At 34.1% G+C, this 17,018-nt stretch overlaps 1 protein-coding gene across 1 annotated transcript; it reads right to left on the bottom strand.

Moving 5' to 3' along the window:
* Positions 1 to 5,476: 5,476 nt before the first annotated feature.
* LOC145600490 (coiled-coil domain-containing protein SCD2-like) lies at positions 5,477 to 16,810 on the bottom strand. The gene is made up of 17 exons (XM_081656381.1): positions 16,172 to 16,810; positions 15,385 to 15,554; positions 12,052 to 12,124; positions 11,873 to 11,914; positions 11,730 to 11,792; positions 11,267 to 11,316; positions 11,166 to 11,193; positions 10,565 to 10,636; positions 10,347 to 10,457; positions 10,204 to 10,264; positions 9,793 to 9,909; positions 9,591 to 9,712; positions 9,430 to 9,487; positions 9,062 to 9,103; positions 8,511 to 8,551; positions 6,688 to 6,814; positions 5,477 to 5,909 (listed from the first exon to the last, which is right to left on the bottom strand). The coding sequence occupies exons 1-17, from the start codon at positions 16,523 to 16,525 to the stop codon at positions 5,767 to 5,769; spliced, it is 1,674 nt and encodes a 557-aa protein (XP_081512507.1). The 5' UTR covers positions 16,526 to 16,810; the 3' UTR covers positions 5,477 to 5,766.
* Between the last annotated feature and the right edge of the window lie 208 nt (positions 16,811 to 17,018).

Genomic DNA, 17,018 nt, shown 5'->3' with positions numbered 1-17,018 from the left:
TTTTATTTTCTAAAAATTTCAAAGAGTGTGTGTGTGTTTTTTTTTTCCAAGGAGTTTAAGGTTCATTAATCATTTATATTTATTATTTTTTTTTTTAAAGAAATTTATATTTATTATTGATTATCAATATATAAAATAAAAATTTAATATTTGAAATAATAAATTTATATCTATGAAGTGTAGTTATCATAATTCTAGTTATATTACTACCCAATAATACCTTAAAGTTGTAACTAATATGAAATGGAGGTAGTATAAAAATATTAAAATAGAATGTGTGAGTAGTATAAAATGCAAAATGTTTCATTAAAAATAAACGAAACATACATAAAATAAATTTGTAATCCTATAAAATGAGAAGAAAGCAATGAAGGTGAGTGGAACTGTGAAAGATCAGGGTTGGAAAATGTGTTAAATTTTTGTAAAGATTATTATTATTGTTATTATTATTATTGCCTATTTTTTAGACTTGCAGTGGAAGCAAAACTTTTGCTTTATGAAATAATTTATAAAGTTTTATGACTACATAATACTATAATACCGACTTTGCTTTTTTTGTTGGACCGTTTGTAAACTTAACATAAAATTAAGTGGAGAAAGTTCAATGACTTTCTTAGACTTCTCTTTTTATAAACCATCATTAATTAACCTACATTTGATTGACAAAAGTTCAACAACTTTGTTTCATGCTTTGTTTAATTGACTCACTTTAATCTTTAATTTGTTCCAATTTCATAAGCTTTCTTCTACTGTATCTTCTTATTCCACATTTGACTGCATGCCTTTACCTATACAAGGTTATTTATGATGATTGCTAGGAGTGTTTATGGTCGATCTATTAATCAAACTGTTAAGCTTATTATCATTCTCATGTTTCTTTATATTTGTCCCATATAAAATATTATATTTAAAGAGAGAATCTATGTTATCATTATTATTCATCGATATATATAGTTGTTAAATATGAGATATGGAATTTTAAAATATTAATTTTAAATTAATATACTGCGTAATTAAGATAATATTACCTGTTGATATTATGGAACCGTAAAAAGTCAAATGGGATATGCATTATAAGACGATGTGATGGAGTAACAATTTCAATTATTAATCGTTATAATGATTAAGAAAATTTTATATTTGTAAAGAGGTAACCTAATCATTATTATAGGTGGAATATGTTTATTAGATGGGAATTAATATATATTATTATGTGCATATTACAAACTATCTTATGATGAACCTATGAACCTGTTTAGTTTCGTCTTTTTAGTTCTTTTTTTTTTTTTTTTTTTTGTTTATTGTATAGGAGTAGTGGAAATGCTGTTACGAGAGAAGTGATCCAACAAAGTAGTGCATGAAAGGGGAACAAGGAATTGAAAATTTTACTTGTATTTACCAAGGTAGAAATAAACAAGAAAAAAAGGTGAGGTTATACCAAAATTTTCTAACTCTAATAACTTGAGTTATCAATGACTTTAATAAAAATTATCGGTATCAACTCTATTGAGTTATACTTCGTATTTTAGATGGTGGCATTTTTAATATCGACACAAAATTCCATTAATACCAACAAAACTTCAATTCTTTGTGGTGTGTTAGGGCTAAGGAACAAGTATATATTCGTATCATTACAATATAATATAATCTAAGCAAGATTTAATTGTAACAGACATCTTTAGTCATTGAAAACTCAAATTATTAGAGGCTTATAATTTCTCCAAACTTGAGCTTATGGATCATATATTCATACTCACACAGTCACATTTATTAACTTTTTCCCCACTTTAGGGTGCTTACTACTAAAATTGAGCTAAATTAAGATGTGTGAGGATTCATTATATTCTCAAATTGGTAAAATCTTTCTTCTTACCTACTACGGAGTAAAAAAACAAACAAGTATTTGATTTATATATTATCATTTCCTATTCCTTTCTCTATCCCATTCCCTTTGTTAGTAGAATTTCCTTTGTTGACTACAAAAATGATCATATGTTGAGTTATTGCTTGATTATTATAAGACTTAACACAAATGTGTCCATGTGGTTTACTTATCTTATCATTACTTATTTGAGATAAAAATTAAGCTCATATGCTACCTCCATTAATTTTTAATTGTAACAAAAGGGAATTATTTGTAAAATATAACAAAATTCATTTGTACTAACTAAAAATTAACAGAGATAGTATATTATTTAGATACAATAAGTTACTCTACAACTATTCAAAACATAAGCTACGTAACTGTGATTTGTAGTTCAAATAATTAAATATTACTCACTCCGTCCTTTTATTAGAGTTCCATTTTAACATTATTTATTACTAACGTAATAAAGAGAAATGAGATTCTAATAAAAAGACAGACAAAGTAACTACTATTCATATTATACATGAGATATTATACTATTCAAGTCATAAAAACAAAGTATTATTATCACGACAACTAATTTCGGACAATCCAAATTGCAAACATAACCAACTAAAAGAAAGCCTGGTCCAATATAAGGCAGTTTCAGATGTTATGATGTAGAGTGGAGCACAGTTACCTAATAACAAAAACGGCAAAAGGGATGTGGAAAACAAAGCAATTGGAAAAAAATTTCACTCATTTCAATTCCATCATCAAAAAAAGATGGGCATGTCATGGCATCAAGCCTACAGTTTAACTGCATGCCTTATGTCCCCTTGTGTTTCAGAGCCATACTCTTTGTTTGGCTCTAATTTTTATTTTATTTTTTTATTTTTATGGGTTTTTTCAACTTTTATTTTTATTTTAATTAATGTACCAATAACCAATTCTCTCTGTCTTTTGTCTAGTGCTCTTCTAGCACGCGTGGGATTATATCATCATTTCATTTTTTGACATTTTTTGTACACAATTTTATTTTTTGTAATTTTTTATCCTTTTGTATTTTTATTTTTTAGGGCAATTATGGTTATGGATAATTTAACCTAGCTTTAGGCTCAAACAAACATGCATTTCCTAATTTGTTATTACTTCTTGTTCTTGTTTTAAACTATTGGTTCTTTTAGCCTTTTCATAAAAGGAATTTTGAAATTATTGTGTCACTTAAAACAAAGGTACATGACAAATATAAAAATAACAAAACAAAAGAGAGGTTGTATAAAAAAATAAAGGCATGTTGTTCTTCTTAATGCAAGGCGTGTTTATCACTTCAAGCTAGTCAAATGACCCTCAAATTTTGGGATTGAAACCATTAATCTTATACATTTTCCATGTCGTATCTATTTGAAAGTCTAGCACCTCCAAAACTAATTAGTTATGGAGTAGTAGTATCTAATAAGCAATTTACGTATTACAACTATGAGTTGGTTTAGTGGAAAGTATTGCATTATAATCTTAAAATTGTAATAATTTAATATCAATTGTTATTGAAAACACTTTGGAGGTGGAAATTCCCTTGCCTCCATTGTTAAGAGACCTTGCCCACATCCCAGTGATTAATGCAATAATTCACGTTCAGCAATACGCCTTATCTCTCACCTAGATAATGTATAATGAATTAAATAAATTGATAAGTAAGATCCTATTCTTTTGTGTTGTTCTAATTTGCTGAAATCTACTTTATTCAGCTCTGTCTAGAAGCTCAAAAGAATAGGGTCTAATTGCATCTATGAAAAATAAAGGTAAAAATATAAGACTACTAAATCCTTTAGTAAGAATCTACCATACAATCAATTGATGATATGAAAAAATGTCACCAATCTAGGTCATATTGTAGAGTATCCTTTTACAAATCAAACCAATATAATTTTAATTTTATTTATTTTTTAATCAAAGGAAGAAAAAACTTTAGGTGCCCCTTCGCAAAAGGGGGGTAAGTCAAATTATTTTGATTCCACTTACAAAGAGAACAAAAGGAGGGGGAGCAAAGTCATACAATGTCACCCGACTAGAGGTTAAAGGGGGGTAGATTTTAGTGTTACAAATAAATACTAGTTTGACAACAACTTTTTGGTGCAGTAGGTCACATCATACGATAGGGGTTACTCGAGTTTTTTTTGTTAGGGATTACTTGAGTTTTTCAGTCAATGGTTACTTGATTTACTCGGTCAGGAATTACTTGAGGGATTCGATCAGGGGTTCACTCGGTCAGGGGTTTAGGGTTACTCAGTCATGGGTTACTCGAGTTTCTCGGTCAGGCCGCATACGAAAAATTGTGACTCGAGTGACCCCCTAACCGAGAAACTCGAGTAACCCCTGACCGAAAAACTCGAATAACCCCTGACGAAGAAACTCAAGTAATCTCGGAAAACTCAAATAACCCCTGACTAAGAAAGTCAAGTAACCCCGAAAACTCAAGTAACCTTTAACCAAGAAACTTAAGTAACCCTTACCGCACGGTATAACAGGCCGCATGTAAAAATTTGTGCTAGTTTCAATATCAAAAAACATAAGGTATTTTTTGTACGATGTAAGCAACTATAATTTGACAAATTCTACTCACTACCTTTGAAAGGCTAATATGATTAATGTTTGAGAAACTGAAACACTACCAAATACTATTTCTAGGCAAGTTTGGCAAATTTAGTTGTTGTAGTAGCTGTTAATTATATTAGTAGATGTTGGATGTTAACGAGTATATATTGGATAACTATTGAAGTAGTTATTTTGAGATTGGTGAAAGTGTACGACAAAAACTAGTTGTTTGAAATTATACAATACTGATTTCAATAATTAATATAATAAAGGAAATATAATTACATTTGACAAACACTATTTCAAACCCAAAAAAACCATCAAAAAACCCAAGCTTGTTTGGTGGAGATGGTAGACACTTTGTCAGGTCACAAGTTCAAGCACCACCATTTACATATGTTTAGAAGTAGGAGAATTATCTCACCTTTCCATCTGCTCTCATGTTTTTCAACTAGTATTTTAGCTAGGTTACATCACTAATACTCCAAAATTTGTAGCCGAACATACCTTATACATATTTGCTACCTTGTCAAACACTAATTTTACTAACAAGTGTTTTAACCTAGTTAAAGTGTTAATTGTTTCTTAAAACGCTATCGCTGAACAAAATGGTTGCCTAAAATTATTTTGATCAGAAGGGAGCAATTCTTATACAAGTAAAATCTTCACTGTCACTATTAATGTCAAATTTCTGTTATAATAAACTTGCGGCATTCTATGTCTATACCCTACAAAAACAGGTGAGAAAAATCCTACTGAAACTGCGCATATTGCAAAACTGGAACTTCCTCACACAAAATTCAGAATATTGAAGACCAACCACCAAGAGAGAAGACTCAAGAGACCATGTTTCAACAAACATCATAAAAAGCTAGTTATGATCTAAAACCTGTAATAAATATATAATCCCATTCGTAAACCAATACATAGAGCTAATTGTGTCAAAACTCAAAAAATCAAAGAATCAAATTACATCCGAAAAAGGAGAAAATCAAAGATCAAAGGGTGATTAGAAGACTATTGTACAAGTAAAAATACAGTAAATCTAACTGCAATTCTATAAATTTCAAAAATTACTGCATTTGCAAGATTTTATACAAGCACTTTAATTACACACCGACTTTACAAGGATTCTCGATTTCTTGTTCAATGATATCAAGAGACTAAGCACGTACACAATGCCACCAACCTCTACATTTCGTTTTTCAAAGGTATAAAAAAATAAACTGTGAACTGAAAAAAATGCCAGCCATAACATTTAAACTAAACAAGAGAAAGGTTGAAAATTGTATTGTTTACCATGCAGTATAGCAGGAGAAAGTCCATTATGTAGAATTCTCTGATTCGGCATCATGTTTGTGATTGGCAACTTGTGATGAAGGTGAATGATGTTCCATCTCTTTGCGAGATGTTTCCCACAGTTGTTGTTCTAATCCAAGTTTCCTTAACTCAATCAAACCACGTTCAACTGACACACAAGTATTCACGTCAAGACACTTTCAAAAGTTCTGGGTAAAAAGATAATAAGATATTCCAAAAAGAGTGGCAAATTAGAGACAAACTGTTTTTAACAATATTATCTAACCTAAAATGCATACAATTGACCACTAGTGTTATATGAAGAGTGCAAAGCCAAGCTAATAATAAATTAACTACATGTTCAAAATTATACGATATGTTGCTAAAGAGCATCAATAAATAACATACAATGTTGTCCATATCAGAATATATCTCAAGCACCTTCACATCATCATCAAACACTCTTTATTAGAACTTTTTCAAAATATTGATTTGCATTACAATCCTCAATTGTTTTCATGGAATGCAGATCCAAAAACCCTAACTGGAATGACCAATTAAGCAAATGTAAATATATTACCAACCCACCATCAGTTTAATAATCATCAAATGGATCCAACTTTTAGATTTATGCTCAATTTGAGCAAGGCACGACTGATTAGACACAGTTAGCATGGCTTGGAGCCCACTTTTGCACTTTCATGTAAATGAGGACAATCATACTGATAATTAAAACATACAAAGTTTTAGTTAAAAAGCAATGGGATACAGTGACTACAGTTAGGAAACAAGTTTCTACATAATTGTGACCAGAACTTGCCTTCCTTGGCAAAAACACCTTAATAGATCAAAAGTACCACTATTCACTATAAATCTGGATCAAAATGATCTTCAATGCAATATGACCACAGTAAATACATTTAGAAGATTGGTATAAGAGCAAATACCATCGACTGCATCCTGCAACGCTGGAGACTGACCGCTGCGGCTGGTCCATAATTGAAGTCTCTCTTCAGCAATGTCCTCCTCAACCTGGTGATCTCTTGCTCTTTTCCAGAAATACGTCATCCAGGCCTAGGGTTATAAAATAAACATGAAACCTTTTCAAGTCCCGAATCAATATCCAACTATAACTTACATTTACATGAGGCGGAAAGGGGGAATTGATTAGCTCCCTGTTCTACCTATCCTCTCATCAGCATACGTAAAAAAAAGCCAATTAGTGCATTTTGCGCTTTATATAGTAACTATACTTGGACGAGCAAAGAAATTCCGACTTTCATTTACAAGACAGTCTCAGCTCGTTTCGTTATCCTGTCATCCTTATAGCTAGAGGTGGGAATTTGGTTGTTCGGATCGAGTCAATTTGGGTTGGGTCAATTTTGGGTAAGACACATTCAGATTGATTTCAGGTTCTAACCAGTTCATGACTGGTCCGGTCGGGTCATATTCAGTTCTTTTGCCAATATGCTTATTTATAATAGAATAATCATTACTAGGAAACATTGATTGTCGGTTCGATTGGGGTTGGGCAGAGTTGGATAAAATCAGGACAGAATCGGTTCAAGTGACTTGAGTAGAGTTCAGGTATTTCAGGTTGGGTAATCAGGTATAGCGCGGTTTTAACAGGTCTTGCTGTCTTGTTCCATAGATCCATGGCTTGTATGAGTAAAAAAACATGGAGTTCCAACTCAATGCTAAACAGGGCCCCAAACAATTTTACAATTAAGACCATCTTCCAATTCTAAAAGTTTCAGCCACAGTATTTTCTAGGCAATAGTTAGCCTTTAATTAAAGAACTATAGCAAGTTCTTTGTGATGCAGCACCTGTTTCTTGCTTAATTTACCCCCAACCCTACAGCTTATTCAACACCACACCTGCAGCATGATCAGTGTCACTGTATAGTAATTTAGTAGCAATAATACCTTGGCATCATTTAGTGAATCCTCGTTCCACAATGTTAGAGCATTCTAGGCCATATTATAGAAGACAGACCAACTAATCCTCCCATGAAGGCCCATTATAAAACTTAGCAACCTTTTGTCACATTGGTATAACTTTAACTAGTTATAGCATTGATTTGCAAATGACAACTGTTTACTATCTTAAACTTGCCAAAACTAGCAGATAACCGGCCCCATCTTCAAGAGCCAAGAATAAAGGTTTAAAAATTGTAAAACCAACATAAGGAAAAATTTCAAGTTCTTTCTTTCCTTTTCCTGCTACTTATTTTCTCTTTTTATCCTACACTGTCTTAAAGCAAACAGCTCTGGAAAAGGGAATTCATATTCACATTCTTCAATTCTCAAGTCAACAATAACAATCCCTACCTTCCCAACTATCTCTCATTCTTTACTCCAGCTCCCACAAATCAAATTACATAGCCATGGTCATCTAGGCAATCTATAATTCACAGTAGTCAAGCTGAAATTAAATTCAAACACATGGCAAGGTTCGATATCATTAACCCATATCTGAAAGGGAAGTGAAATGATAGAGATGAAGTGGCCCAAGTTGAATAAAGTAAAAAGTTCCACTGAATAAGGGAAGGGGATAGCAGGACAAAGTTTCCATAACAATTATCCACCCACTGTATTGCAAAATATACTTGGAGGTTGTAACATCAGGTTGCAATTGGACATAAGGTCATTATCAATTAAATTACAATTTTAGGTACACATAAAGTTCACGGTGTGATAATAGCCTTGAGTACCAGTCTAAAACGACACTACTCAATATTGTATCATATAGTGCTATATTGAAGCATACCTCCTTGAAAAGCACATCATCTGTTTCCTCTTGACTCAATTCTGCAGTAACACAATTTTGGTAAAGTACATTAACACCAAGATATTAGATATTAAACAGTTTAAAAGTTAATTCACCACAATATAAACATGCACTATGCATAAACCAGAAATACTCAGGCTCAGATACATCAGTTTCCCGCAAAATAGGAAAGATATATAATATATTGACTTCTTTAACTCTTTGAGGGAATTTTCTTCTCATGTCTTAGTTACCTACACTGACTCTGAACAACAAAGGGTATGCAACAGAAGTTTTGACCTATAAACCGACCAGATCATATAGATAACATCATTCAACTAACAATTGTTCCCCAGGTTTTAAAGCAGTAAGATACAGCTTGTGTACCCATAATGTCTACAATAAACAGACGTTAAATGAAATATAAACAATTTATACCCATAATGTCTACAATAAACAAACATTAAATGCGATATAAACAATTTATACCCATAATGCCTACAATAAACAACATTGAATGCGATATAAACGATTTATATGAAGTCCATTACCAAATGACTCCATAAACTTGGGATCACCAGCCACTTTGAAATCTGGAAAATAAACATTAAATGAGGGAAGGTAAATGTGGGCTCTAAATCATCATAGTGATAAAATAAGGAACAAGAAAAACAGATTTAAGTAAGAAAAGCTTAAAACTTATAGACATATCAGCCCAAAATAAGTCAAATAAGCAATACAATTTTACATTTGCATCTTAAACAATTCCCCATTCTTCATATTAATTGCTACAACTACCAAAAACAAACAAAAAGAAAGAAAATAGAGGAACGCTTCAAGTTGAAACTTAAGGTTTTTGCTGCTAGCCAATACAAGATACTAGCAGTTCTACAAGTCTACAGAAAAGTATTGAGCAAACCTCGGACTAAATTTGGGCGTCTTTTTTGTGCCATTGCCAATGCAACTGCATCCTCTATCTGAAATGAGATGTAAATTTTGTAAAGGTCTAATAAAGGGAATTGCAAAAACCGACAATCTATTAAGCACGAATAACTTGACAAGTTGACATTGAAGAATAACCTTTAAGGAAGCCATTTCCCTTAAACCCATTTCTACTGAAAGCATAGTTTCAATGTTTCCCTCCCCAGTAAGATCACTGGTCTCTCTGCCAGACTTGCTCCCTTTACTTGAATCACTCTCACCTGTAACAAATAATGAGCTAAAACATTTGTTCGCTTAAAATTACAAACATATTTAATAGAAAAGAGAACTATCAACTAACCTCTATTCACAAAATCCTCCTTAGCCTTCTGTCCTGCAGATATGACAACTTCAAATGGAAGAGGAGCAAATCTAGACCAATGTTCATACTTGGACCCAGCTATATCGGCACAAATGCCTGCATGTAGCAACAAATAAAGAGATGTATCAGCACTAGATGCATAAGAATATCTTATTATTCAGCAACCACCAATCTTTCCAGAATAGTGATTCTTTAAACAGACGAAAGCGATTGCTGGCACAAAATTTTTGTACACAGCATTCTGCAACCTTTTCACAGAAAACCAACAGAAAAATGAATTCAAAAGCAGCCATAAGTACAATTGTAAGCCTGAATTGCCCCCATGCTTCTAACAATATTAACTTATTAAGCTACTATCTCTTTGTATAGAGGACACAAGAGGAATCATACCATACTGCACAGCCAAGCCCCAGTAACGAGCAAGCCAGCACCTTTTAAGAACAACTTCCTCCTACATGTCAGAGGAAGTTTGTCAGTTTCTATTCATCCTGTAAACATGTAATCAGCATAGATTTAAATGGTAAATTACAAACCATCTCTTCCTGGGTCAAAACCATTCTCTTAGTCATGGTACGCATCGCTTTTGCCTCAGACTCAGCTTCTTCAAGCTTTTCCATTGTTGCAGCAGCCTCCATTCTTAGGTTCTAACAACATCAACGATGATGATGATAATTTATTATAATTCAAGTATAGCTCACACAAGCACTATACTTTAGAAAGTCCATTGCAAACTTTGCTAAGTAGATTTTACCTCAATTTCTGAATGCAAAGTCTCCATTTCTGCTTTGCCTTCCCTGCGTTGTTTTGCAGCTGCAAGGGCAGCCTACCAAACAGTTGAAGCTCAACTTATCAGAAAACTTCCTAAACAGATTTTTTTTTTTATTTTTTTAATCAAACTAGTAGCAGATGTGCCAAGGAATGTATGTATTCAGTGGTAAAGCCTTAAAATTTATTTTTGAAAGTGCCATGAAGTGTGCATGTCTAACTAAAGTTTTAGGAGCTTCCGCAGCCTTATGTGAGTCTCGCAAGAAATAGAAAGCAGAGAACCCTCAGAGTTTTAGCATCCATGGTTATTTTGCAATGCTTTCCCAGCCTAATACCCTACCATTTATCATGACCCCAAGGCTTTTATAAAAATATCCATATGAGATGTATAATTAGTTAGCACTCTTTTCTGTAAAATCCATTATTTATGCAAATTAATAAGGTTGCTTTCAATGTTATTATAAAAAAAAAAAAAAAAAAAAAAAAAAAAAAAAAAAAAAAAAACAAGAATTTCAAGCCCCGCTTCAATGGCAAATTTTGGTAAGTGAGAAAACTAAAATATTAACACGATAAGAGCCTATACACACCTCTCTTTGACGTAGTGCTGCTTCCTTCCTGTAAAGAATCACAATGAGTTCATGCAACACAATCATTGTAGCTGAGAGGTTAATATCAGGAATAAAGTTACCTGCTCAACATTTTCGCTTCCAGAGATAAACCTTCTCCCATCGATGCAACCTGTCAGTAGTCAGTACGAAAATTTAAGATGTTATCGGACACGTAATCTCATTCAAAACATGTTAATATATACTTCATGAGCAAGCTAAAATCTAAAGCACAAAAGTCTAAATACATAAAGATAGAAGCAAACATATAAACTTCACAAAACATCAAGATAGAAATTCCCAATAAGAGATGGAATTATTGCATTTGCAGCTGTGATGTTGAACAATATTAGTTATTTATGATGATATTTGCCCAAATGATACCCAAGATAGGAATATATTCCCACAGGTTAGATTTAAATACTTACACTTTAAACAACTTATAGGGTGTAGAAATCAAGTTCAGTGAGGACTACATTTTTAGACTCCATCTTGTCAAAGTAAGAGCTGCAAACAGAAGAATTATACCTAGCCAAGGATACAGACCTGTCTTTCAAGTTCTCTTGCTCTGGCCTCGGATTCTTCACGTTTTCTCTCGGCTTCTCGAAGCTGTAATAGGTGTAAAAATTCTTACATTCGAGACCAACCTAAGGCACTTAACTATTTTCTTTCAAAGGGCAGGAATATACCTGTTCAAGAACATTTTCATTCTCTTGTTGTAGCATATCCAACTGCAGTAAGAGAACATATCATCTTAGAGAGCATGTTTATGCCATTACACTTCATAACAGTTATGGATACTGCACATATCAATAGTCAATAGACTAATAAAAGAGCTTAATGAAACATCATTGCAAGTTTCACATACTTCATCGAGAAGAGCAGCATCCTCTGGTCCGCTTCCCGAATCTCTCAATTTGAGATGACCAAAATCTGGAAACCTAGTTATTTCACAGACAATTTTTTTAGCAATTTTTTTTGGGGAAAATTATAAAACAGACAATTTAACGTCTTTTCTACAAACAAGGTAGGGAACAACCACTACCATGCAGTATCATATACCACGCACAGTTGTACCAGCTACTCCAATAGGCCAAAATATAAGGTTTACAATTTTAAAAAACATACAGAGAGAGGATAATAAAGAGACAAACAATAGGCTTATAAACTAGGTAGCACTGAAACAGCCCATTTTGGAAATGGGGAAGCTGTGATTCTACAATTTAATAGATATTTATAAAATTGTACGTATTTTATTATTGCCTACAAATATAAATTTGATAATTGAAATTTTATTTTATCAAAAAGTTTTTTTTTTTTCAATTTTTTTTTAACAATATTTTTCTACAAACTTATTAGAACAAGTATGAGGCTATTAGCTAACAAATACCCTTTCAAACAAAAAAAAGAAAATAGTGAAGCTAGTTAAAAAAAATAAATAAGCCAAGTAAATAACAAGAAGCCCACTTTATTTATGACATCCCAATATATCTCCTTGATAAACGAATGCGGCAAATCAAGTGGCATAAGTGTATTATCTGGTGAGTTGCCGAACATTGATCATTGATACTTGGTTGTTAATTTTATTCAAAAATGCCAAGAAAGGAGAAAGTAGTGGGCCTCACATAGTCACATGTATGAGTAGTTTGTTGATTTCATTACAAAAATGCCACTTTGTTTGTACTCCATGCTTATCAGGGAAATAAACTTGGAATTTCCCCACATTATCAGCCCATGATATGTATCCCACTACGTCACAAATATTAATACAAATTTCATGTACAGCCACAAAAAGGGAGACACATATAGCTCATAAGCAGTGTGTAATAAGGCAGCAATTAGGGTACAGCGCTTTTTTATGGCTCCAGGCGAGGTGCATTCAAAGAGGTGCACCTCAGTATATTTATGTTGTATGCCTCAATTCAAAGAGGTGCACCTCAGTATATTTATGTTGTATGCCTCAATTCAAAGAGGTGCACCTAGGCGCAACAGGACATTATCACTCTATGAGCCTTGAGCCATTTTATACATTGCTCATGAGCAAGGAGACAACCACAAGAAGATAAAGAAGGTGGAAATTGACACGCCAGGAAACCTTTTCAGCACACATATCAAAAAAAAAAAAAAAAAAACATAAATTTTGGCAGGCTGAAGGGGCAATGGAAACGTTTCCAATTTACTGAACCCGGATCTGAAAGATTTCGGTCGCATATCTCGGCGTTTCTGGCTGTTTTTCATATCTGAAATGGCGAAAATTTACTCTCCACTCCTCAGCCACTTCCGTGCTTCATAGCTCATAAATGAGTCACTGTTTTGGAATGAATTCAAGAAAATTGGGACAGTGGTCATATTGGCAATGATGACTTCCAACTTTTGCTTCCCATGTACACACATTCTATAGGTTGAGAAAATGCTAGAATAAAATCTATAACTAATACAAGAATGCCTTATGGAAACTGAAACCAATATGCATCAAACTCAAAAACAGGTTGTTTGGCCTCTATATTTTGAATTTGTCTCTAGGTTAAAGTCTTATCTTTCAGGCAGCTTATAAGTATGAGGCAGAATAAATGTTTCATACCTGCTTTCACAGGTGAAAGGTTAGAATTGAAGTATTAGGGAAAGTGGAAATGCCATGACTAAAACTTTAAGAGACAATTGGCAGGAATGAGAGCTCCAAACTTTCTACCCACCAATTTATAACCTCCACATCCATCATCAATAAATGACCATCAATACCAACATGCAGAAATGGTACGGGAAGAGGGAAGGCCATTCCACAATTCTGGTGCACCAAATACAGCAACATTTTTTTTTACACTCTTTGACTTAGGCAGACGCAGAAAAGATTAATCCACCGTCCCCTTGACCAAGAAAAAAGAGTGCTAGGACTTAGGAAGCATTTTCTTGAGGAGAGGGGGTCAGGTATATGTATAAGCCTCAAGTCAGGCTTCTTATCTCAAAAGAGAGCCCAACCCATCACAACAGCCAAGTACCTTGAGAATTGGGGTGGAGGGAGATAGAGGGGGGACCACAAGTTCACAACAGGCGAGTACGTAGAGAGTTGGGGTGGGGAGAGAAGGGGAGGGGGGGGGGGGGGAGACAAGAGAATTCTACCTCAAGATGCCCCTAGTAAGACTTGATCCCATGAAGATCAAGTCTTACCAAATTAACCAACCCAGAGGGAAAAAAATGACTCCAATAGTCAGCATGGTGACAGAAATCATTTTGTTCATATGAGACAATGGCAATTTCAAACCCTCACATCTGAGACTTCAGTCATAACCTTTATTTGAAGTTAAAATACTTCTATTCCATGGCTTCCCTCTCTCTATGCAGCACTTCCACATCAGTCACCACCGGATTTTAAAGTCATCAAGGTACGTGATTGTTCTTATGAAATAAATAAGCCCAAAGCTTCATGTCCCATCCTATGACACACTAAGGGTTCATTTACTTCACAAAATTTTCATTCTTCTGAACTTACTAAAATTTACAAGACATTATTTTGAACTTAGTGAACTCTATTGTCTCAACTCTCAAAATAGGCTCCCTCTCTTAGGTAGCATAGGGGATTGAAAGGGCAAAGTATATAGCCTTAGCCCTACTAATAGAAACAAATTGCATCCTAAAACCCAAGATTTGAAATAAAATTGACTTCGCAAAATATACAATGAACAAGAAGTTTATTGAACCATTATTATTCCATCCACCAAAAACAAAAGCAGGAAATATAGTTAATAATGACTTTCAAATCCACTAATTAACAATCAAAGAGTATATTGGAGTGATCAGCTAACCTTCTCCAACAATTGCAACCTAGCAATATAGACTATAGGTGATGTACGAAATAGATCCTCTATGTACATTGTCATGAATTCTTGACACTAATTCAAAATTAAACAAATGACAGAACTGTCAGCATAAAGCTTCCTAGAGGAAATTCCTCATAAATTATTTTAAAAAAATTGTTGGGTATGTGCTCCTTGATTCAAGAGCTTTTACATGGGGGCTTTCATTGTCAAATATTCAGCATGGCAGGCAAAATAATTTACAACTCTCAGGGCTTTTTAATATTATAGACTTCATACTTGATACTTTGTATATCATAAAAGACTGTTTGTCTGGGCCTTAGTATCACATATGGAGTACTAATCAAAGTAGATATTACTGTAAAACATTAAACATAAAGCTCTTTTACCTTTTGTCTGATGATCTTGTCTTGGAAGTGGGAAGTTCTACCGGTTGTATCGCAGCAGGGGTTTTAATCCCCACTTTAGAAGGTTGTGTCGCTGCAGGCTGTCGAGTTGGCCTTCCAGCTGACGTTGAACGTACAGAATGAGCGTTGTGATCGACATAGTTCCTACCTAACTAATTCAGCCATACAAAAACATCTAATCAGTCCCCTAATTAATTCAATCACCTCACAACAAACCACCTGCATTGAACCACAGCTCAATTCACCACCACAGTTGGAAATATTATCACATAACTCTACATAATGTCAAATTTCATGCCTTCATACACTCTTCAACACTCAATTTCTTACTCCAATTCACTCAACTAAGAGCAATAAATAAATTAAGTAGCTTGTTTGAGCATTCTACTATTTAACTCCAATTCTCAGATCCTAATTTCCCATCAAACAGGCAATTAAACTGATTAAAAACCACTACAGAAGTAAAACATAAAAACAACTACTCATACTCCAGCACAATTGGTTAAAGTCTCCGCAACTATAACCATTACCTAGAATCAAATCCCGTCTACATCACTTGATTCATATTCCAACACGGACATAAAAATACAAAACACGGGAACGATCAAAGCAAAATAAAGTTAAAACAACTCCTACTCATTAGCTCAGTTGGTTAAAGTCTCGGCGACAATAACCAATACCTAGAATCAAATCCCGTCTACATCATTTCCAATTTAACACGAACATAAAAATACAAAACACGGGTTCGACCAAAGAAAAATAGAGTTACCGCAGGAGACGGAGCACGATTACTAGGCCGGGAAAACCCATTAGTAGAATTCTTCGAAGGCGGAACCAAAGACGGCGGAGGACCAAACCGTAACCCAAGATCAACATCACCGTCATCGTTATCATCATCATCATCGGTAGCAGTTTGAGTAGCCATAACCTGCGCTAATCGGCGAGCAGCGGCTTTAGCGGCAACATTCTGAGTACGTTTAACAGTCGAGTAACCGCTTCCGAGGCGTGAGCTAGGGTGCGCCGGAGACATCGCCGGCGACACCGAGTCGGTGCTGCTTGAGTTTGTCGAGTTGCTGCTCCACTGTCGGGTGTACACCGGACTCAACGCTCGTCTCCGATCCATTACTTTCTCTCTCTAGAATGAATCGATCAATGGAGGATGAATTGAATTGAAGTTTACTGTGAAGAAATTGAGTTGAAATTGAGGTTTGAAATTGAATTGAAAATGGAGGAGAGAGGATTTAGGGTTGAGTGGAGAAGTAGATCTTTGGAAATTGCGGGAAAATCGGGAGGAGAGAGAAAATGAGGGCGGCGTGGAGGAGAGAGAAAGTTGCCGGAAGAAGAGAATTCCGGTGGAATTAGATGCGTGTGTTGTGTTTTTATAAAATGGGTGAAAATTAAAATTTTAGATTTTTGGCCGAAGAACACGAGAACGAGCTTTGTGTGTATGTGTGTGTTGTGATTTGATGTGACGTGTATTGTGGCCAAAGACCATGTCGACTATTTTAGTTTGTATTTTTACTATGTTCTCACGAGGATAATTTTGTGAATCTGTAAGTGCGTTGGATACTCCAATTGTGAAATCAAGAAACGAGAGAAAAAGTGTCTTTGATAAT

This window comes from Chenopodium album, chromosome 2 (genome assembly GCF_948465745.1).
Source record: "Chenopodium album chromosome 2, dcCheAlbu1.1, whole genome shotgun sequence".
NCBI classification, from domain to species: Eukaryota; Viridiplantae; Streptophyta; class Magnoliopsida; order Caryophyllales; family Amaranthaceae; genus Chenopodium; species Chenopodium album.
Note: the sequence above shows the minus strand (reverse complement) of the source record. Positions and strands in the feature narration are given on the sequence as shown.

Bases quoted from the DNA above. Each gene is read 5' to 3' on its own strand.
- LOC145600490 (XM_081656381.1), bottom strand. From the start codon at position 16,525: ATGGATCGGAGACGAGCGTTGAGTCCGGTGTACACCCGACAGTGGAGC. The intron at 15,555-16,171 runs GTAACTCTATTT...TGGCTGAATTAG, and splicing joins ATCGTGCTCCGTCTCCTGCG to TTAGGTAGGAACTATGTCGA. The intron at 9,713-9,792 runs GTTAGTTGATAG...TATTTGTTACAG, and splicing joins GGAGGATTTTGTGAATAGAG to GTGAGAGTGATTCAAGTAAA.